Genomic DNA, 23,594 nt, shown 5'->3' on the forward strand with positions numbered 1-23,594 from the left:
ATACCATTTCTATCTTTTTACCAATACCTTTAACTTCTCCTAAGCATGAATTACCTATAAAGCCATGATTTTGTTGTGTGAGGGACACAGTAACATGTGTTCACTTACATACTACTCAATCACTAGGCTGCACTAGGGAGTCTTGCCCTGTGGCTCTGACTTACCAGGATCCACAACTAGGTTATGAGCTTGCTTGCTAAACATGCCCAAGGTCAAGGCCACACCTGTGCCAGCATCCTGAATGAGGTCTGGGGGCTAGTCTACTAGTCTACTAGTCTACTAGTCTACTTATCCTTGTGCAAGTCCCAGCATTCATGGTCTGGTGTGGTAATATGGAAAATAAGGGCAAAGCTGGGGGCAGGGGATGCCACTGATGGGAACCTCCTCTACTAGGAGATCAGCTGGACCAGGCAGCTTACCCACTTTAGAACTTACTTCCTACAGACCACCCAGAAAAGCCTGGCCCTGTCTAGATTATGTTGATTCAGCCTAACACATTTATAGAAAGAATTCCTCCTTCGGTGTTCCTCCTGGGTCAGGGCTCCCCGCCCCTCTGCACCCCCCTCTCTCAGCAGACCTTGCAAGGGTATAACAGTCTGAATGTTCCAAAGACAAGTCTGATGAAATTTCCTTTCCAATCCCTCTCTAGGTGAGACACAACACAGATAACCATGACAAGAGGCTTTTGTTGTTTTTTTTTTGTGCGTGTGTGTGTGTGTTGTTTTGTAGTTCATTTGTAACTCTAGTCATGCAAACTTCTTTGTGTTTTGTTTTGTTTATCACATATAAAGCCTACTTCTGACTCAGTCCATTCCTGCTGGGAGAATACCCATCCCCCATATGTTCTGGATGATCCCTTCTCTCCACCAAGTCTGGGCTCCAATCTCATCTCGGTGCTGACTTCCTTGGCTGCTGTTAAACACTAAAAACACCTCTCCATTTACTTTCCCCCTTCCCTGTTTCGTTCTTCATCACAGCCTCTATTACCAACTACTGCCCCATGTATTTTGCTTGTTTTTTGCTTGTCTCCTCTCATTAAAATGTAAGACATTCCATAAAGGCAGAGATTTATGTCCTTGTTCAGTTCCAATACCCAAGACTGTGTCTAGTACAAAGTCAGGGCTCAGAATGAATACAGAATGGATGAGATGAATTAGCAGTAACATAGGTGTAAAGTGTTTTTCCAGCCAGTTTCATGTGATATATAACAGTTGGAAACAGCCAAATTCTTATGCTCTCTTCCCTAGAAAGACTAATATGAGTCTGGACCCAGAAGTGGCTGTTGGGTCTTGTTCAGCTTGAAGCTTCTGCAGGTGGGTGAATGCTATGGTGCCAAAGATGGGTAGGGTCTTGGAAATGCCTCTGCCTGTCAGGCAGCCCAGGCCAAGGTGCACCCAGGTGTGCCCACACTGTGATTTTACAGAAAGCACCAACACAGCACCTGTGTTTGAGGGTCTTCATGCTTACCTTCTTGTTGCTAAGGCCTGCATCTTCTGTAACAAAAATCTGACAGTACACCTCTTTCTGAAAGCTATTTGTCTAGCAAACTCTGCTGGGATTGAGGAGCGACATGGTAACTCTGGACAGTTGGAGACACGGTGGCAGCAGCTATCATTTAAGAGCTCACCGCTGCCGTTTCACAAAAAGGCAGAAGTGGAAGGGGAAAAAGTCCACGCACTGCAGCACAAGCACCCACCTTTAACTGTGTTTGCAGGTTCATAATATTTTTTTTGTCCTACACTCTAATGTGAAAAGCCTGGCTGTTTGGTTTTCTGGGCCATTATAGGTTCAGAGTAGAACAGAGAACAGGGAGAATGGTGGGGTTGGAGGAACACTGAAAGCAGCCAGACATGACAGATGCCAGCAGGTGAAAAGACAGGGAAATTATACAATGCATCTCAAGGAGGAGTTAACTGCACTCCAGGACCATTTAGGGGTGGAAAAGGACAAATAGTTGCATATCAATTGTCCTCAGGGACTCTGGTTTTTAGTGCAAGGCAATAATAAAAAATGATGACTTAAGGCCATTAGAGCAAAGGTTAAATACTGCTACTGTATTCAGCATTCAAGTTACTTTCCAGACACCACAGGACTAATTTCTTCTGTAAACGCCCCTCCTAGTTTCTAAAACTCTCTTGGAATTGATAAACAGAGTAAAGAGATCATTTACACTCTTTAAACAGTCAGGCCTACTCTCCCTAGCGGCACTGTGTGGGACTTCCGGCTGTTCTCAGTTGTTAAAGACCGTCCTCTGCCAAGTAGCTGAGGTCTGCATGCTCACATTTCAGAGCCAGGCTGACATCCAGTTTGTCCCTTCCTTTCCTCCATTGTTTAATTCTGCAGTTGCATAATTTATTGTCACCCTGTGAAGGGCCATGCGTTGCAGAGTAGGAAGCTGTCACACTGAAAAGAGCACCCCGAGGCCGTGTTCACAAACACAACACCCTGGATCCTTCAGCAACCCCTGTGTGCAGGCAGCTCCAGCACCCACCAGATGGGAGGAAGGAGCTGGGAACGACACACCCATAAATTCTCTAGAGTCCACTGTATAACAAAACAGGGCGGTAAACCCCAATCACTATTCTGGAATCAGGACTGAAATCACATACCCAAGGTAACTCCTAATTTGGTTCCTAGAATCTAACAAGTTGGGAACCGACTTCCTCTGTGCAGAGAGGGCAGGAACTCAGGGCAGGAACTCGACCAAGAGCTGACAATAACCAGGCTGTAAGAGCTTGGCGCTGCAGATACAGTTTTACAAGAGGCCAAGCAAGGCCTTGGGAGACACAGAGAGAAAACTGGACTGGGGTTTCAGCGAGCGTCTGAATTCTAATATAGGTACATGTAGTCTGACACCCAAGTGGCAGGGCGGCAGGTCTCTAGCCCTAGTTCTCCAAACACGAACCAAGGTGCCATCCTGAATAAGGTTTCGGATAACTTCTCTGAATCACACTTTGTCTGTAGGCCTTTCTCTAGTGAGAGTCAAACTGGTCATGTCTATTATGCATTTCAAGCAACAGGTGTCAAAAAAAAAATGTTATTTTCTTCCCCTAAGCTGGCCTTCTCCAGTCCCTCCTTAATATTATTTCTTTGGAAATCAGGAGAAATAAGACTAGATTCGTTATTGTTTTGCTTCCAGTCACAGAAATTAACGACTAGAATTTATATAAAAATTAAGGTTGATGAATGCGAAAGCAATCTACAAAATGAATTCTACTACATACCAGGGACGGCAAAAAGAAATTTTCTATAAAGTAATATCAAAAGAATGACGACAAGGCACAGGCTAAGAGAAAATACTTACAAAAAAACATACCTGACACAGGAGTATCAGTCAAATTATATTAATTATTTGTTTGTTTTTTGAGACAGGGTTTCTCTATAGATTTGGAGCCTGTCCTGGAACTAGCTCTTGTAGATCACGCTGGTCTCAAAATCACAGAGATCTGCCTGCCTCTGCCTCCCGAATGCTGGGATTAAAGGCATGCACCACCACTGCCCGGCTTTATTCTAAACTGTGTGAATTTATGTTTGTGCCTACAGTGTAGGAGTATGTGCATGTGCGCTGCAGGTGCCCATGGGGGCCAGCAGAGGGCATCAGAACTCCCAGAACTGGAGTTACAGAGAGGCGGTGCTGGAACCCCAGCTGTGCTCTTCTGCATGCACTTTAAGTGCCAACCCTTCTTTCCAGCACCAAACAATACTAATCCTGAAGACTCAACAGTAAGAACAATAACAACTTTCTTTTAAAAAAAAAATGAGCAAAAGACCACAATAGACACCTTGCTGAAGGAGACACAGAGATGGCAAATGAGTAAATGAAAAGTGTCCAACATCACATGACATTAAGATGTTAACATTAATGAGAAACCACTACACATGTGTCTGAAAACACACAACACTGACAACACCACATGCTGGGAAGAGCGTGGAGCAACAGGAACGCTCGTTCATTATTGGTGGGGACACAGCACGTATATTCAGTCACTCAGACAATTTAGTGATGTTTTGTTTGTCTTTTCAAAACTTCATATTCTTTTATGAAATCCAGCAATTGTGTTCTTTGGTATTTCAAAAAGAAAAAAAGCTCAAATCATGTCTCCCGTAAAACCTGCATATAGACGTGTATATAGCAGCTAATAACTGCTCTATAAAAATAATCATCAAAATTTGGAAGCAATGAAGACTTTCAATCAAGTACATACACTGATTTATAAGACGAAGAGAACAGAAGTCTACAGTAATTTAGATAATGAAACCTTACTGAGCACTAAAAGTAAAGAGACTTTTAAAGCCATAAAAACAAATGAAGAAAATGTGAAAAAAATCAGTCTAAAAAGGCCGCAATCTCATGTGTTCACAACTAAGTGACATTTAGGAGAGCAAGCTATGAACACAGTGACAAGATCAGTGGTTGCCAGGGCTCAGAGGACGAAGGATTAGTAATAGAGGGAGCACAGGAAGATTCAGGACAGTGAAAATTCTATTTGTGCTATTACAATGAGGGAGACATGCCATTACATTGTCTAAACCCAAGGATACACGCCAAGTGCAAACCCTAAGGTGCACTATGACTCTGCTGATGTGCTGCTGATGTTCATCACTCTCAGAGACTCGCCTCTGGGGAGGGAACGTAGATAATGGTGGGGTGGTCAGCAACTCCAAAGCTAATAGACCATGGTAGGAACCGAGATGCTACTCATGAATTAACAAAAAGTAATCAAGACAGCTACGGGAAAAATTACAATGTCTCTTAATAGAAAGTATGACAACCAAGCAAACACAACATGCTCCTGGATTAGAAAGACTCTAGAAATCTAGAGACATCAATTCTAATTAATCAGATTAGAGAATTCCAAGAACCAAAGTCACAAGAAAGGAGTGCATTTGTGTGTATATATTCTAGCATTTGTACTCAAAGGGCCAAAAGCTTAGGCATGCAAAAAGGCAAAGGTGAGTTTCTAAATGATGACATGTTATGAAGATATAGTAATTAAGACAGTGTGATGATGGATTAAGAATAAAATCAGGCAAGAAATTCCCTGTGTACATAAACACATCACTTAAGGCACAGAGAACCTCACAAAATAGGGACATAAAGAATGACTTTTTCATAAGCGATGCTGGAGTAAGTGAGCATTCATTTAGGGGGAAAACAAAACTGGATCCCTATCACACAGCACACACAAGAATTAATTACAGGTAAATTAGACACCTACACAGGAAGGGGAAAAAGCCTCAAGATAGTGACAAAAAAGAGGGCAGTTTTTGCACCTTGAAAGAAAAGCTTCTTAATCAGGACACAAAAAAACACTAGTTATAAGAGAAAGAAAATATGACTGTCTTAAAAATAATACATCTCTTTATCACAGACACACCATTAAGAAAGTGAGAAGACAGGCCGGGCGGTGGTGGCGCACGCCTTTAATCCCAGCACTCGGGAGGCAGAGGCAGGCGGATCTCTGTGAGTTCGAGGCCAGCTTGGTCTACAAGAGCTAGTTCTGGGACGGGCACCAAAGCTACAGAGAAACCCTGTCTCGAAAAACCAAAAAAAAAAAAAAAAAAAAAAAAAAAGAAAGTGAGAAGACAAGCTAGCAAACAGCATTTGCAAACTGAAACAGAAGAGGACCAGAAAGCAGAACCAAGAACAGCTCCTACAAACTAACGAGAAAATCAGGACCCAACCGAAGACAGCACAAAACAAGGTGTTCAACAACTGTTTAATAAATACACGAGACACTGTTTTGCTCCAGGACTCGTCTAGAAGACAGGAGGCAAATGCACAGGGAACCCATTACCCCATAAGCGGCAGAACAGAAAAGATCTGACAACAGGGATCTCCTCCACGAGTGAGAGAAAGTGTGACTGCCACAGTGTGTGGAAAGACCTGCAGTTCAAATCCCTACCATTTCCACTTCAGAACCCTTTACAAAATGCAAGTGCCTCAGAACACATACACACACACACACACACACGCATGTACACACTTGCATATATGAATATATTCAAAGCAGCATTCTAACATTCTTTGAAATTGGCCCAAACTTAAACTGGAATAGTCATGTTTGGTGTATAATAGTAAGTACTACACAGCACAGAAATACATAATATATAATATGCTTTCATAAATATTCACAAATATTTCTGGATGCTCCATAAAAACATTAAAAATCCATAATAATGAACGATATATAATGTTATATAACATTATATACCAATGAAAATGAACAAATTCCAGCTATATATATATATCAGTTTGGATACATATTATAAACATAACATAGAAAGATCACAAGACTTGATATCTAGTGGTAGAGTTCCAATTATGTTAAACTCAGGCAAAACTAGATAGTGCAAGAAAGGGCTTCATACACTGGTGGTAAGCTCTATAGAAAGAATGGAAACAGCTGTCAGAAAAGCCAAGGTCACAGACAGTGAGAAGGGAGCTATCACTAAAAGGGACATTCAGAGACATTACTGGGTACTACCAACATCCTGCCTTTTCGCCTACTGATAATTACTTAAGCACTGCCTTTAAAAAAAAAATTCAAAAGAGATGTAAAATGCATTTTGTGCATATTTTGTTCTATGTAACAAGTGCTCTTAATTACTGAGCCAACTCTCCAGGCCCTTAATAAACTTTGTTTTTTAAATTAATTAATTAATTTTTATTTTACATGTATGGGTGTTTTGTCTGCATGTATGTGGCTAGATCCCTGGAACTGGAGTCACAGACAGTTGTGGGTCGTCTAGAACAAGCAGAGCTCTTAACTCCTAAGTCATCTCTCCAGTTCTAAAGACAGCTTCACTGTTATTCTTTTCAGGAGTCTTCCCAGACCTGCACATTGGTGGGAGCTCCCAGAGCAGTTCCTACTTGGTGTGGCTGCAGAGTGCACCGACTCCAGAGGCAGCTCTGCACTAAGGGCAGAGGAGGAAATCCTTCTGACTCACTATTAAAACCTTTCCTCAGTGTCCTGCCATGCATGCTGAGGGCACCATAAATAATCAATACTATGTTGCAAGCACCTGAGTTGGCAAAAAGTAGTTAGCTCTGAACTAAGCAACTGGTAACAAGAACACATTGACCTGAGTTAGCTCTGCCATGGCAGAAAACACCCCAGGAACAAAAATACTGGATCCCACTGTGCGGCACTGGCCACGCTGACTCGAATAAACAATTTTGATACAAAAATACCAATAGCTACCATTTGAGGAATTTGAGATATGTGCTAACGGCTCTCAGCTGTGCTACCTCATTTAATCCTCACAGTGTATTTGCAATGTGTTAATTTTTTGTCTCTCGTCAATGATTAAGCTGAGATTCGGAGAAACTGAGTAATTTCCCCACACACCACGCTGATGGCTAAGAAAAGGGCAAACCCCACATCTCCACAGCTCAGGCTTTTGGATGCTGCCGTATGCTTTATTTTTTTTGCCTTGGTTTCTTCATCTATAAACTGGGGACACAGTGACATCTGTGCAGACCGATTAGACATGGCTCAAAGGGATGAGGAACTCGAAAGAACCACTTGGATGTTAAAGAAGTAATGTAACAAGCATGTCCTGTGAGCCTGCACCATGAAGCAGATGGCTTCCATCCACTCCAGCTTATAAACCAGTTGTAAAGGAAAGCTATGTAAACAGGAAAACTAGGAACACACATCAATAAACCGATGCGAGGAAGTCCCCAGGAACAGCATGCAATGCAGTCTAAACTGTAAGGAGGGCTTGGATGAAGGAACTGCCCTGTGTGGTGGCCTCTCCCTTCAGGCTTCCCTGCCACCATCCTCCACACGGCAGACATGACAGTTTTGCTAAGGCTTACTGTGATTCCTTTTTAATTTTAAAAATTATCCTTGACATTTTCATAAATGTACATAATACATCCTCGTCATATTTACCCTCAACTCTCTCTTACCCCATCCCTCTGCCCCCTCCTGAGACAGTCTCTCTCTATAGGCTAGGCGGGCCGTGAACTGTCATCTTCCTGCCTTAGCTTCCTGAGTGCAGTGGTAACAGGTATGTCCTATCACACAAGGCACCCTGCGTATTTTACTTGACAAGTTTATGAACTATAGTTTACCCAGAGTAAATTCACCCTTTTGAAAAAATACATAATTGTGTAACCACGAGCATAATTAAGTCATCTCCCACAGAAGTTCCCCTATATGCCTTCACAATTCCTCCCTCCTGTGCATAAGTGTATGTGTCTGTAGTACCAGTGTGGTCAAATCCCTTCTTCCACCCTGTGGGCTGTCAGACTTGGCTGCAGGCACTTTTAGCCACTGAGCTACCTTACCAGCCCTACAGGGATCTTTTAATACAGTCACATCTCTCACCGCATCCACAGTGAAACCCAAGTGCTACTGCACAGCCACCAGGCCCACGCGCTGCCCCAACTGCCTCTTCAGTTCTACTGAGCCTCACTTTTCCAACCCTGTGGTCCACCTCATTAGTTTTGCCTCTGCTGACTTCTGTCTCAGGCCTTTCCATCCTGGCCTGTTTTCTTATCCTTTCTCTCCCTAACTGTCCTCCATTATTTAACCCCAATTTCCTCCACGGGGACACATATCACTCTACGAAATAGCCTCACTTTCCTTACTTCTTTACTATCTTCCTTCCCTAACACTGTCATGTCCTGAAGACAGAAGTTTGCCTATCCTATTGAGTTCTATTCTTGGAAGAGTATAAAGTGCCCCAAAGCAGCTGGTTCTCCATTGGTATTTGTAAAATAAACACACACGTGCCAACATTAGAGAGTAGTAAGGCCCTTCATGGTTACAATTCTAAGGAAGCAGCCAAAGAAGAAATAGCATATAACCGCACATGGGGGTACAGGAGAACAAGAGGGTGCTCAAAACTAGGGTCCCCCCTGTTACTCTACCACCTTTCTCAGTGCCCTCCACTGATAGGGATGTGGAAGAATGAGGAGATACAGCGGGAGTCTCTTGCCCCTGCCCACTGGTGTTCCCAGGATAGGATAGTCTCTCTCCTAAGACATGGGTTCCTGCCCTGGCTGGAGTTCTCCACAAGCCTTCCTTCTATCCATGCAAATTCATCCAGACACCCCATAAGTTGTCTGCCTTTGTGTTCTTGTCATCATCACCATGCCTCCTGTGGAACAGCAGCACCTGGTCCTTCCTGCAACCCCAACAGCATGAAACACAATTTGACCTGGTGGGCTCCACAGCCTCAGGGGACACAGTACATGGACCAACAGGTACGAGTGTCCACAACTCCCTGAGGCTCCAGTTTCTTTCTTACTTAGCACTAGAGTCTTGAAAGGTTAATTTTGTTCTATCTATTATATCAGCTAGGGATGGCCATGGGAGAAGGATGGATTCCTTGCCAGAAGAGCATCTATTTTGCTAAATAGCAGGATTTAAATTATGAGCTCAAGACTGAACTGGTCCAGGTTCCAAATGTTATATGTAGCATGCAGAGCCCTTGAGAAGTTAGGGACCTTGCCAATACCACATGGACTTGAATTTCTTGACTCTGAGCAGATTTCTTTCTATCACTGAGATTTTCTTGAGTTTGGTTCCTGTCCTTTTTCTCCATTGAAATTTCTTTCAAGGGTCAGTTGTTTGAACCACACAATACCAGAGCTTTGACTCAATCCTCACTATCTCTCTGACACTCACTTCCCCCTGGCACCCTCAGCTTCCTCAAGCTCTTCTGCCCTCTGAGCTTCCCACAGAGACCCATGCAGGTAGGTGCCCTGGCTCACTTCTACCATGTGGGTTCCTCCTGCTTGTCTGCATATGCACCTCAGGGAATGACAACCCTATTCCAAGATCCTACCAGGAAGGAAACTGAGTACAGTTCTCATAGATTAGACCCCTCCTCTAAGCTTAAGAAGTTCTTCCCAAACAAACTGCTCAACATTTCCAGAGAGTAACTCTGGGAAATCTAAACTTCCTGCTCATGGTTTGACCTGGTTTCTCCTTAGCCATGACTTTTCCTGCTATTCTGATTTCCAGTCTGCTGGCTTGGATTCCAGGGGAATCCACACAGATTCAAACTGGAAGGATGCTCTCATCCCTATGTTCAATCAGGTACTAGGTCTCATCGGGTCTGCCTCCAAGATTTTCTTCCCCCCATCTCTTCACCTAAATCATCAGGAAAACCTACAAAACCAATCTTACTCCTCTTTTCTAGTCACTTGTCATTTCCCCAAAGCCCCCAACTCTTCAGATACAAAACAGCCACTTCCTACAAGGGCCCCACATTCAAGCTCTGATTCTGTGCTTCACCTAGTACTTAGGTCTCCTTGCAAGCTCCCACCCTTCTGTCAGGATGATTATGGCTGTAAGTAACAGAAATCCCACTCAAATAAGTTTTGATAGGGCTGGGAGTACAGCTCAGTGGTAGACATACTTGCACAGTAGCCTGTGCAAGGGCCTGGGTTTAATCCTGTTGGCTACAACGAAAACATTGTCGGGTAAGTTATTGGAAAGGCAGAATCTGCTTTGTTCTTTCAGCTTCAGAAACTGCAGTAACACCATCACTTCTCTCTCTTCTCTCTCCATTCTCTTCCTTCAAGTCTCTCACAAGCTCAACTAACTCACTGTCAGCAAATTTCTCTCTGCAGGAGACATGGAGGTGTGAAAGTCTGGCCTCCAGACAGCTGCAGGTCTTCAGCCTCTTAGCTTCCCACTGGGAACTAACAGCTTCTTTTTCATAAAATTCCCAGACAAAGGCCTGTCTTAAGTCACATGTCCACCCCCTGGGAGGGAGAAGGTCAATCATCTTGGAATGGCCTGAATCATGTGCCCACTTCTATATTTGAGCAGCAGTGACAGACTGTCCCACTATTAGGTTGCAGCCAGTAAATAAGAATCTACAGAACTTTCATTTCTCCAACCAGACTCATCCCAATTCAACCCAGGCTTCTGCTCAAATTAAACCTGCCATTGCTGCCAGCTGATGAGCAGGCATCACCCTCGTGCGTCTGGCTGTCCTCTCTGATGGATCCAGCTGTCTGAGAACATGGATTAGAACCTTCTGTGACCAGCCTAAGGTCTGTCTGCCCCAAAGGTGTTACAAAAAAGTCAGTCTGTTATTACTAAGACCAGTTATTTACTTATGAGGAGGCTGCCCGATCTCCTGGAGACTTGCCTGTGCGCCACTGAATATCTTAGCACAGCACATACCAGGAAGTAGGTAAATACTGGATATGTGAATGGATGAGTGGTCCGAATAGAACCAATGTGGCAAGCCCTTGGAACTCCAGTAAAGGAGCAAGCTTTCCTTCTCACTTCAGAGAGAAGAAATGGGATGGCAGAAGCCTCCCTCCCCCAAGCTCCTCCACACTCTCTCATTCTTCTCGGCCCATTAGAACCAGGGAAGGTGATGCATGACCATGTCCAGTTCAAGCACCCTATCCTCAGGAACTGGGAAGGGGACTCTGCTGCTGCCTTCATTTCTTCTTTCTTGTGCCTTCAATTTCTGCCTCCTTTGAGCCCCTACACCACAGGTTTCCATGTTAGTCAAGAGAACAATAACAACAGAGCCCTCCTCAGTCCCCACACCTCCCTTGCCACTCCTTACCTTAGTCTTCTTCCTTCTAAGGCTGGCATGTGGGACAAGGAGGTCTCCATTCATAACCCTATCAAGGTCCCAAACCCACATACTTAACTCCCTACTATAGCTGGACTTTTCTCCCATCACTCCATTAAAACTGTTCTTGCTCAAATCACCAACTTGCCAGACTCAATGGACACTTGCCAGTCTTTCCCTTCTCTGACAATGACAATATCTTACTCAACCACAGTCACTACTTCACCTTGAGTGTCTACTGCCTTTATTTTCATGATGTTGCTCTTCCTTTGTGTCCCTTTTCCTTTCCATCTCTCAGGCCTTTCTTTGGAAATTATTTTTCCCGAGTTCTCTGTGTGTATGTATGCATGCTTTTCGGCCCATCTCACTTGGCCTGTTGAGTGGCCAACTTCCATACCACTTACTGCCCATATGGACATAATTTTTCTCCCTATATCTTCTCTTTTTCTTCTTATCTAAAGGAATGAACAACCATTTCACCAGAGGCCCCAACTTGGAGTCCTAAACACATTCTCGTCATTACTCTCAAAAACTGAGCTCCTCCTCAATCAATCTTTCAAGCAATCTTCAGGCAAGTTCAGTCACCTCACTGCCCAAATATGCCTTCTTCCTGTCTTCCCTCCACCCCTGCCCACCTACTCCTACTGCTTTAGCTTAGTTCTTGACAATTTCCCACCCGGATTGCACAGTACCTTTCCATCTGCTCTCCCAGCCTCTGATCTTGCCACCTATTTCCTTTTGACGGCAACTTATCTTCAGAATAAAAATCCAGTCATTAGCACAGTACATTGGACCTTCCATGATCTGGTGTCTGTCTCACCTCTCCCTCATTGTGTGACATTCCTTTCACACACTGCCTGAGTCAGACCCAATTACCTCACATTGCTAGGATCTTCTGCGTGGTGACATCAGGCTTTGGACATTCTGGTCCTCTACTGGCTTTACTTTTCTACATGGCTAACTACCATTTATGGTTTCATCCCACATGCTCCTTTCCTCTCAGCTGACTCCTTGAACTTTCTGCCTGAGAGGGCACCTTCTGCCTTCACATAGATACTGGACACACAGACATCACAGACTTCCTGACCTCAAGTACAAGAACCTCTTACAAGAAAGCTCTGGGGTCCTCAAGGACAGGAACTAAGTAAGACCTTCTTCTCTACCTCCACGATACCCAGTCCTCACTCTTGTGGAGGAGTGTGTGGGAAGATCGCCTTCTTGTCTTCCCAGTCTTCTCTAAGCCACCTTCATGGGCCAAAGCCACTACTTTCAGAAGCAGTTTCTCTCTGCTGCCACAGGAACATGGCTTATACTTCAAAAACTGTGATGGAAAACGATTTCAGGAACTCTCTAGGTGGTTGCTAGGGAACACTAATACTGTGTCCAAATCAATGCGATACATGAGGACCACCAGCACTACTACATTCAGAGGATATCAGCACCACTGGGCCCATGCTAGCCTCTCAGTCACCAACCTCAGCCCAAACAGATGCCATCCCACTTATAGATGGGTTTCAGATCCCAGATTCCAGTGTCCGTTGCCCATACCAGTGGCGGTCATCTATTAAGAACTACTGTAGAGTTACAATGGAAAGGAGTGGGTTGAAATTAGACAAATCATTGTCTGAGTGAATCCTGTCACTAACTTACTAACTTGTACGACATTGAGCAAGCCATTTAATCGTCTCTGACCCCTGCCTCTCATCTGTAAGACAGAATGCTATTTCCTCATGGGTCGATAAGAAACTACAAATGAAGATAACAGATTGAAAACCTATAGCATAAAAGCTTTCAATATTATTCTGACTTATTCAGAACAACATGGTACATTCCTGTGCACCTCATTTCTTTTTGCGCTTCTCTTCAGTTAGTATTCTGTGAGTACTCTTTGCACCAGGTGCTAGGCTCAGGGTTACAGTACATGTGCAAACAAGTCATCATCTTTACTTTTGGGAGTCTTGGTGGGGAAGGGACACCCAGTCTACTAAGGAATAAGCACATTAACATCTAATTCACTTACAATTTGTGATATGCATGGGGTGCAGGGTGGGGGTGTTGAAGATGGCCCAGGGTAACTTCTAAAGCACAGGGAAGGTATTCTTATCGGCACTACTTCCCCTCATTTTCCTCTCCTTTTGAGACAGAGTCTTACTATATAAACCTCAAAGTGTCTGTGGAAACCGAGCTGAACCCCAGAAGTGACCCTGGTGTTTCTTTTGAGCTTACAAGTACATGCCATCTCTCCTGGCTTACAGGTAACAAGCTTCTAAAGAACCTATTTTGATTTAAGACATACCTCGGATTCAGGGTAAACCTTTGGCCATGGAGTCTTATTCTTGTATATTACCCTCCATTCTCCATTTCACTTGCTTCTAGACAGTTGACAAATCAAAGGGCAAACTCTATTAGTCTTACAGAATTCTATGACAAGCACAATACTTTTCCTCTTCTCTGTGAAGAATATTAGAACTAAAGACAGCTCAGCAGATAAGCTGTGGGTGGTAAATACTCCCACTGTCCCCCACTGCATTGTAGGCTTCCAGGTTTCTCTTTGCATTTACTGTTATCTTAGAACTCGAAAAGACACTAGAGAAATTTCCCAGTGAAAGACAGTACACCAGTTAAGAGATAAACCAGTTGGGCCCTGAAGGGCTAAATGATCTGTCCAGAGTCAACTAGAGAATAAGTGAAAATAACACGCTTCCCTACCCTGATTCCTTGCCCTTGGCACCTGACCCCAGACGTGTTCCTTCACATGCAGCCCTCCATGGTGAAAGGCAGGGTTGCATCCACTTTTGAGCATCCTTCTCTCTGGTTCTATCTTCTCCCAGTGACATCCTGTTCCATTCTAGCAGGACTCTTTTGAATTTATCTCTTTGGTCTGGGAACCATAACTGCATGAAAAGTTTGATTAGCCATGGCTTTGTCAAAATGCTTCTCTAAACTATTACTTTGCAGGCTGGCAAAGCTTTGTGGCTTAGGTTCTACTGTACAGTTAAAAGAGCTTTCATAGGCATCCCATACCCTGTCAGGGTAGAATCAGAATTGGTGCTCTTATGTGTAGTGTTGCAAGATGCTGGAGAGGGGAGGGTGGGGAGGAGGGGGAAAGAGAGGCGGAGAGAGAGAAATCATGCTACACTCTCAGTTTCATGGATCGTTATGGAAGTTGGGAGCAGAGGTGGAGCTGCTGGACTGGACTCCTGCTTCAGTGCTCTTCCCACTCTGCAGCACTACTCCAGTCTCTTGGGCTGAAGCAGCTGCGCCATCAAAAATGTCACATCAGTTATGACAACATGATTTGTTATATAAGTGGTGCTGCAGAGTAGGCAAGGGGAAGAGGCCAGGAGCAGAGTGTGAACCACAGTGCCCTCTTCTATGGCTCAGAAGTCAGCTATGTCCTATACTTACAAGAGAACTGCATAGGGGAAGGAAACACCCACTAATCAATCAAAGGAATGAAAATTGAACGAACCTTTGTACAATGATTTTTATGTCCCTGGCACTGTTATAAGTTTATTTCCTATGTTAACTCATTTCACTCTTACACCCTAAATAGTTGTCTTTATTACCAACCCCATTTCATGCAAGAAAGTTAAGATGCCAAGAGGTAAATAGCTAAATTCACACATCTGATGGGTAGTAAAGTCAAGATTTTGGAGCCAGCAGCCTGCCTGCAGAATGTTCTTAAGCCTTCTCCATTCCAGAGATGCATGCCAACCGGCTTCTCTAAGCAAGAGGCTATCTATTCCCCTGGACCAGTCAGGCTACCACTCTTTCCTCTCTTGCTCCATCTACTAATCACTGATTGTTGAGCAATGTCCTTTCTTCCAGGACCAAGAGGCAGAATACTGGGATAAGACAGAAATGGGATATAAGTGTAAGCAAATTCCTAGAATGGAGTTCCTCGGAGCAGCTTTAGGCCTTTAGGTAATCAGCAGATGTGAACTGATCCCCTTACCACACCTAATTTCTAATGCACAAGGAGTTATGTGCATGCACACACATACAACTATACTCTTCCCCCCCCTTTTTTTTCAGAATTAAAAGTTGTTCTTTGCTAGTGTCAATTTTGAGAGTAATCCTTCCTAATTTCTTTTTTTTTTTTCCATCCTGGAATCATCCCTATCATTGATTTTCCAGTTGCCTTTCAGGTTAAGGTGGTCTCCTGCAATAACAGTCTAACCCAGTGGTCACCAACCTGTGAGTCATGAACCCTTTGGCAAACACCTATCTCCAAAAATTACATTACGACTCATCACAGGAGCAAATTACAGTTATGAAGTAGAAATGAAAATAGTTTTATGCTTGGTTGGGGGTCACTACAACATGAGGTACTGTATTAAAGGATCGCAGTATTAGGAAGGTTGAGGACCACTGCTCTAACGGAACTTATTCTGGCATACAGGGAACCAAGTCCATGCATTCGTGTGAGCACATGTCAGAAAAGTAGAACCTATTCTGCTCAAATCTCCAGTTAATTGACATAGTATACCACAAGCAGCTGAAAACCACAAATGATGTTGCCGTAACTGTAACAGATGTGGCCTCCTATGATGCATAAAAGAACCCAAGAGTTTCAGGTTTAAAAGAACCAAGCCAGCACCTGAGCACTCATCCAGCTTCCCATACACAGAGAAGAAATTCTGGATTCCTTTTCAGCCATGTCAATCTGCATAAAGCTTCACCTACTTGATCTAATGACAACAGCCCTTTCCACAAGCACACAGGCTCCATCTTGGAATCCACTAAGGTTCAAGAATTGCACAGCCAACTCTTGATGAGATCAGGTGAACTGCTGGTTGATCTTCTGGCAAGAAGTCTGCTGGGATTTACAGCTCAGCAAACAGGAAGAGGGGAGAGAGCACCGTCCACCAGCAGAGGAGAACTCATCTCATGCTACCTGGCCTGATATTCTGTTCATATTTCTGCTATCTCCAGAGAGCAAGGTGCATCTATTTGATAAACATGGAAACACAAGTGGGGAGGGACTGCAGAAACAACAAGCCAATGGTATAGAAGAGTAGCTTTCGGTGGACCGCTGCCTCCACGAGAGGCCTGTGGGCAAGGCTAGGCAATGCCCTTTGAGATGTCGGTACTTTCACAAAGTAATGGCTGCAAGTTGCCACCTCCCCCTCTGTTAATGCCTGCCACTTACTAGATGCTGACAGCACACAGGCTTGAACCTGCCAACCAATGGTCTGGACACCCAGTTGTAAAGTCAAGGTCAGCTGGCAGGAAGAAATCACCATTTTTTGGGCAGCAGATGACCTTTCAAAACCACCTTCCCTGACAGAGTAGTATCCTAAACCCTCACTTGTAAGGGTTGGGATATTTGTATAAGTAGTGGTATCTTCAATAGGCAAATCCGTAAACTTGTTTAAAAATTGTCCTTCACAGGTACTCCAGAATGAATGTATATCTGAAATGTTCCATTTCCCTCTGTCTATACAGGTGACATCTTCTAGCTAGCAAGTCATGTCTTTTGGCAAACTTCAAACTCTGTTACTAAAACACAAAACAAAAATCTGATGGTCCAGAGAATATGAAGTAAGCACCCTAGCAAACTCAGTACCTTGAATCAAAACTAAGTACAATGTTCAGAACAGCTCCAGGGGTCATTTTATATTACCAGGGCCAAGCATTTGTCACTTCATGTTGGAACTGGGAAGTCAGTTAAAATGATATTCTATTGATTCTATGCTTCATAAACTATAATTCTAAGATAGTTTATATAAGGGTTTAGAAATCCAGTAAAATTTATACTCTATTTAAAATTTTTATTAGTCTGTGTAAAAGCATCATTGCTTATCAGAAAAATGATAAGGTTCTATCACAGGTAAGCTCACCCCTAAAACAAGCAAAGTTATTTAAAATGTCATGTAGCAAAAAGGCACTGGTTGCTCACAGGCCATGTGAAACTGTATTTGCACTATCTCAATCACTATTGACTTTTCAGAACTGAAACACTTTGTGCTGCATGACAGAGACCTTCCAAACACTAATTCACAAGCACGCGCACTAAAGAGAAAAAATGGAAGTGAGGGAAGAGCTGTCAAAATAATCCAGTAGATAAAGGCACTTGTCATGCAGGCACCTTGAGTTTGATCTCTGGACCCATGTAAAGGTAGAAGGAAAGCGTGGGCTCCACAAAGTTGCCTTCTACACATGCACACACACATATACACAATAAAACTGCAAAAGATTTTAAAGACTTGAGAATCAGGCTTCTGAAAATGACGTAAGTTTTCCCCTTATGACTTGTATTGAGCAGAAAAATTCCAAAGGTCAGTCTTTGAAATGTTCCTAGGCTGATGAGGGCAGTAACACTTTGTTCTAAGCTGCATCTGCTGCCAGTCCTTAATGGCTGCATCTCAGCTACTACAGGCACACACTCCTATTCCTCCTCCCAATCAGCACACCACAACCTGGATGAGAACACAAGCTGTGGGAAGTGGCTCCCATCTCTTCTGAAAATGCTGATGACAAAGGATCTGACAACATCTGAATATCAATATTCTTCCTCCCAAGCCAAGGAACTGTGCTTCCAGGCCCCACCCCTACTAGAACTCACTGGCTTCCTACAGGGTGTCACCTACAGAGGACTCTGTAACCATCCAATCTCATCTGCCTCGGTGGACTAACACAGCATCTGAACTAACTTACACATATGGCCTGATAGGCTTGTCACCAATCACACTGCACAGGGAAACAGGAAATTGCTTTCTGCAAATGCTACCAAGGCTTTCTGGCCTGGCCCCACCCAGAGAGGACAATCTTCCTGGCTACAAACGACTCTCACTCAAGTGGTGATCTCAAAACCCATTTCTGGAAGTGAGGACTCCAAAGAATCTGTCACTGGGATACAGTGACACCAATCTCACATTTTGTGGTTAATAAAACAAGTCCTGCATCCAGTTTGGCACGAGGCCCTGCTCTGACTTATTCTAAGCCAAGCTCATAGGAAAAACTACCATTCATGAATGTTTCAGGAGGACAGTTCAGTCGGGATTCTGTGCAAAACTGGCATGGACAGAAACCTTTCTGAGCAAGCCTAGCGCATTTCCTAAAGAGATTTGGTGCATTTTGCTCTAAAAGGAACAAAAGTCAATCACAAAAATCTGTTTTGATACGCAGTTTTCACAGAAAAGGTGCTCGTGGGGGTAAGGAAAGGGAGACATGCAGGAAATGAGAAAAATGATCTGATTTCTGATTTAAATCAATCAAACATCAGACACTTCACTCCCCCCACCCCCAAGTGCAACCCAGTATAAGACACACAGGACTTTCCTCAGAAAGTCTACAGTCTCCCTTTAAGATTTTGTGCCGGAGGACTTAATCAGGAATTTCCATTCTAAAGTGGCACACAGATCTCCTCAGAGAGCTCAGCTTTCTTTGAATAAAAAAGGCAAGTTACCCTTTAGGGGACTCAGCACATATTTTTAAACTTCTTATTAAATCAACCTAATTTATGGGGCATGTTCAAGAAAAGCAGGTAGCAAGCTGCTTAGGTGGATGCAAAGTTAGTTTGCCATCCTTCCCACCTCCCCACCACCACCTCGTTTGCCCTCCCCTCTCCGAGGGTTTCCGAATGTCTTCGGGGCCCCTCCGAAGCCGAAGCCACTCGGCCCTCTCCGTCTGGACCCCGACTGGGTTCCGAACACTGTCGAGATCCTCCGAGCCCCGCGCCCAGACCAGACCGAGCGGAGCCGAGCGCCGCCGAGCTCAACCCCATAGACATTTCCAGCCTCGGCTGGGCGCTGTCCACCACTTGCAACGCCTGAAACCTCACCCCAGCTCTGGAGGCCGAGGCTTCTACCAGACTCTCAGTCTGCCACAGCGGATTACAGACTCGTGAAGTTTTGAGACCTGCCCCTAAGGAGAAAGAGGTGGCGCGGTTTGCCATTTCCCGACCCGCGTGTGCTCCAGGCAGATGCAACATGCACCTTGTTGCAAAAAGCAATTCCCCAGGCCCCGCCTCCCCATCCATTTGGACTGCACAAGCCCCAGAGAAACCCCAGGCCAAATTACTGGTGGCTCAGAAGGGTGAGGCTAGCCTAAGGGGCCTGTGAGAAGAAAGCCCCTGGGAGCTCTCGAACGCAAATAAGAACATGCCAAGCAGATGGGGAAAACTGTCTCCTAGTCGCTACTCCCTACCATCATGGCGCCGCCTGGAACTCGCTTGTCATGCCTGTTACACATGCAAGAATTTTTGCCTCTTGGTTTTGAAACCGCAAGCACAATTTGTCTCCCACCCACTTCCCTCAAAAGGGGTTTTTATTTTCCATTGTTTTCCTACGGGATGCAATTACTTCGACTATTCTGTCAAGTTGAAAAATAATCATTTTTGTTTACTGCACAGCAACCTCTAATTAGGAGCTGTGTGTGCACGAAGGTGTCACAGCAAAGCGACATGGAATCCTCGCTAAACGGTCCCAACGAACTCCTCGGTCCTGGACTGACAGGCCAACGGAAGCAGGGCCAGGAGGTCCGGAAGGCATGCGCCCGTTCCCTGCCGGCCACCCCTCCTCAAGGCAAAGCTGCGTGTAGGCTTACTAGGAGCTGTGAAGCGGATGGGGCAAGAAGCAAGCCAGTGAGAGGGAAGGAGGGGTGAGGCTCCTTACTAGGGAAATGTGGAAAGGAAAGAATATCCCATTTTGTTTTAATTTTCAACCATCACTCAAATCCACCTCCAGTCAATTAGGAGGGGAACTGATATCTAAGGCAGAAGGGGGCGTTGGCAAGTGGGGCCTGAAATCCGCATTAAAGGTAGACTCCAGGGAGCCCGGACTAAGCAGAGTGTAAATAAATATAACGACAAACGACAAAGGCTACACGGTGACAGGAAACTGCCGGTGTCAGGAGAGCAAAGGCTGGAGGACCAGGGCGCAGAGGGGTTGGAGGGCAGGTGAGGCTTGCTTTCATTCAGCCCCACAGACAGCGTCCCCCATCCACCTCTGCCTTGGATAAAGCTGTGTCTGTCACATCCGCTTGGAAACCCACCCTTTCCCCCTAGTGCACGCCCCCTCCCCTAACCCTTGCTCTCATTTGGGGGGAGGGGGCCGAAGTCACAGCCTCCAGGAATTCAGCACCAAACTCATGAACAGCAAACACTTGCTCTTCCACCCCAATCTGCTAGGGCTGGGTCCCCTCCATGTTTTAGTCAAGTTCTAAATCACTGCCCCAAGATAAGTGGGATTCGAGGGGTTGGGTGGAGGGAGGAGTAATGGAAGGAGGTCGAGACAGAAATGGAGGCAGCGAAACACACGAAATACTCCACGAGCAAGAGTTATGATCATAATCACGCCAATAGTGTGATGTTCTGATCAATATGGCGGACACTGTCATTCATACAACTACAGGCGCTCCCTTTCCCTCCCCCAAAACACCCACTCCAGGAGTTGGGGTGGGGGACCCAGAACCAACGTAGGGAGTGGGGGAGGGGAGGCAAAACCAGGTCTCTGTGTGCACGAATTAAAAACCAGGCCTGGAGAGCAATGTGGGTGAGCAAGACAATAAAAACGGTATGAAAATTATTCTTAATAAAAGTACAAATCCCAATGCCAGAGGGACTTACTTCATTTGCTTCACAATGGTGCTTTTTCCTGATTCTCCAGCCCCTGTTGGGACACAGAGAGGGGGGAAAACTGGTGAGTGTCAGCTCAGAGGAATGGGAAGGGGCTTCAAAGCATGCGAGGGGTGGGCGCTCCTGGGCACACAGTGGTGCCAACTCCGGGACCAGGTCTCCCGTGGCGCAAGTCGGGTGGGGAAACAGCGGCCTGGGTCGAGGAGCGGGGGTGGCTACCGAGGTCCTTACCCAGCAGGAGTAATTTCACGTCTTTGGCGGCGCTGATGCCATCTTCTTTGAGGTTTTTCTCAATCGCCTTGCTCCGCTCGAGGGCGGCTCTCTCCTCTGCGCTCAGAGTACATCCCATGGTGGCCCCTTCCCTGCCACAGCCCGCACGACTCGGCTGGCACGACTCCCCGGGTCGGCGCGCCCCCCACCCCCCCAAAGAGCAGAGCTTGGGCTCAAAGGGGAGAAAATCACGATATCCTCTCCTTGGCTGGGAACAAAATTGTCGAAAGACCAAAACCCCCCAAAAAGACAGCCTCTATCAAGATTCCAGCGGAGAAGACAAGCGGCAGCTGGTCGGGGTCTGGGGGTGTCGAGGTGAGGGTGGCCGGGGTCTGGGGCTCCGGAGCCGAGGGAGGAGGCGCCCGCGGGCCCGGGAGGCGCGGGCTGCAGGCACTGAGGCTAGTGCACGACCCAAAATAAATAAAATAGGAGTCGAGGCTGGATCCGCAGCCGGAGCCGGCGGAGGGTGGGGTGGGGGGCAGGGTGGGTCCTTCTGCCGCGGCTGCCGGAGGAGGAGGAGGAGGAGGCGGAGGCGGAGAAGGTGGAGGCGGCGGCGGCGCGGGGTGTGGAGGGAGTGAGTTAGGGGGTGCCGCTAGTGCATGTGCACCGCCGCTCCTCGACCGTCGGTGCGTCCGCGGCGCCTTCTCCGACCCCCGCGCGCGGGGCAAGGCTGGGAAGAGGGTCGGGCCGGGGTGGGGGCAGATCTCTAGCGGGAGGCGGCGTCGCCGGGGCCCAGAGCTCGCATCGCTTGGCGGAGAGCGGCCAGGAGACGGGGAGAGCGCGAGGGAGCCGCGGCCAGCGGGGAGCGCGAGAAGAGGCGGGCAGGGAGGGCAGGGCACGCGCGCGCGCGCCGGGGCGGGCGGGCGGGGAGGGGGCGAGGCGAGCGCCGCGCGCGAGTGCGCCAGGTCCTGCGCAGCGCTCCGCCAGCCGCCCGCTGACGTCAGCAGGGCTGCGCGCTGAGCCCGGGGGACGGCGCGGGCGGGGGCGGGGCGCATGCCCGCGGGCCGCGTCACCTAGCGGGCGCGCGCGCGAGGCGCGGCCCGCTCTCGGGTCCCCTCCCCCCCGCGCCTCGGGATGCGTGCGGGGTTGGGGAGGGCGGGGCCTGGGGCCGGGCGCGCGCTTGCGCCCCACCCCGCCCCACCCCAGCCGGTCTCGAGCGCCGCCGGGCCCGCCTTCTGTCAAGCGGAGCGCGGCGGTCAGGTGGCCCCCAGCCCGCCACCCGTGCCTCCTGCTTCCCGGTTTCCCGGGCTCTGGCTTGGTGTCTCCGGCAGCTCGCCTTTCCAATTATTCTCCTACGGCCGGAGACATAGCCCCTAGCCGAGCTCTAGTACCTCAGCAGACGCGAGGAGGTAGAGAGTCAGAATAAACCTGCGCAGGCCAGAATACAAGGCTGGGCGCCAGGGACGGACTCGGGCCCGCATTTATTGAGCATCTAGTGTACAGAGGCGGGGCTCGTGGAGAGGAACGCAGCAGGCTGAGAAGAGGCACGGCTTGCTCCGCAGGAGTTTTTGCCTTCCTGGGCCAACGTGAGCCTTACTGTGAGATTCCCACTCTATCTTTGGATGCTAGAGATGGTTACCATCCTAGGATGACTTGATGCCAAAGGCCCAGGGACAGTCGTTCATGAAAGCCTCTAGCAAATGTTTGTTTCCTTAAATTTTTCTCTCTAGCATGGCCGGTCTTGCTTGGTTCTTGTATTCTTGTGTTCCCAGAAAGAACATAAACTGATAAAGTGAATTCTTCATAGGTTTTTGATGAGAGGAGAGGTGTCTTCCTCTTTTGTCTTAAAGTAATAAACTACAAGAAGAAATATACCCATGGCCATGTCGTCTCAAAGACTCAGAAACCAGGATCAGTTACTGAGTACACAGCTAACCCAACACTGGGGAAACCAGTAGACAGTTGCCAAAGATGGATCATGTTCTGGGTGGTCTCGGAGAGTCTGAAGACATTCATTCTTACTGCACAAGATTGTTTTACAATCAGTTCCACCAGACAGCCCCAGGGGCCTTCCTAGAGAGAGGAGCCAACAGGCAAGGCTGCCCAAGGAAAAGACAGGCAAGTGGCCAGTGGAAAACATGCTCCCCGTCCCCCATGCTGGGCATTTCTGAGACTCTGAAAGTAAACTTGTTTGCTTCATTTCAACAATGGGGGAAAAAACTCCTGTTTTGAAAATGTC

At 46.5% G+C, this 23,594-nt stretch overlaps 1 protein-coding gene across 3 annotated transcripts in view; it reads right to left on the reverse strand.

Moving 5' to 3' along the window:
• Gnao1 (G protein subunit alpha o1) overlaps nt 1-21,508 on the reverse strand; it is a 146,429-nt gene extending 124,921 nt beyond the window's left edge. For all 3 annotated transcript variants that reach the window (XM_057754387.1, XM_057754386.1, XM_057754385.1), the window contains exons 1-2: nt 21,377-21,508; nt 21,137-21,179 (exon numbers count right to left, since the gene is read on the reverse strand). In XM_057754387.1, the coding sequence (XP_057610370.1) occupies nt 21,137-21,179; nt 21,377-21,494 (161 nt within the window). In that variant the 5' untranslated portion in view covers nt 21,495-21,508. The remainder of the gene's footprint in view (nt 1-21,136; nt 21,180-21,376) is intronic.
• Between the last annotated feature and the right edge of the window lie 2,086 nt (nt 21,509-23,594).

Source organism: Chionomys nivalis, chromosome 21 (genome assembly GCF_950005125.1).
Source record: "Chionomys nivalis chromosome 21, mChiNiv1.1, whole genome shotgun sequence".
NCBI lineage: Eukaryota > Metazoa > Chordata > Mammalia > Rodentia > Cricetidae > Chionomys > Chionomys nivalis.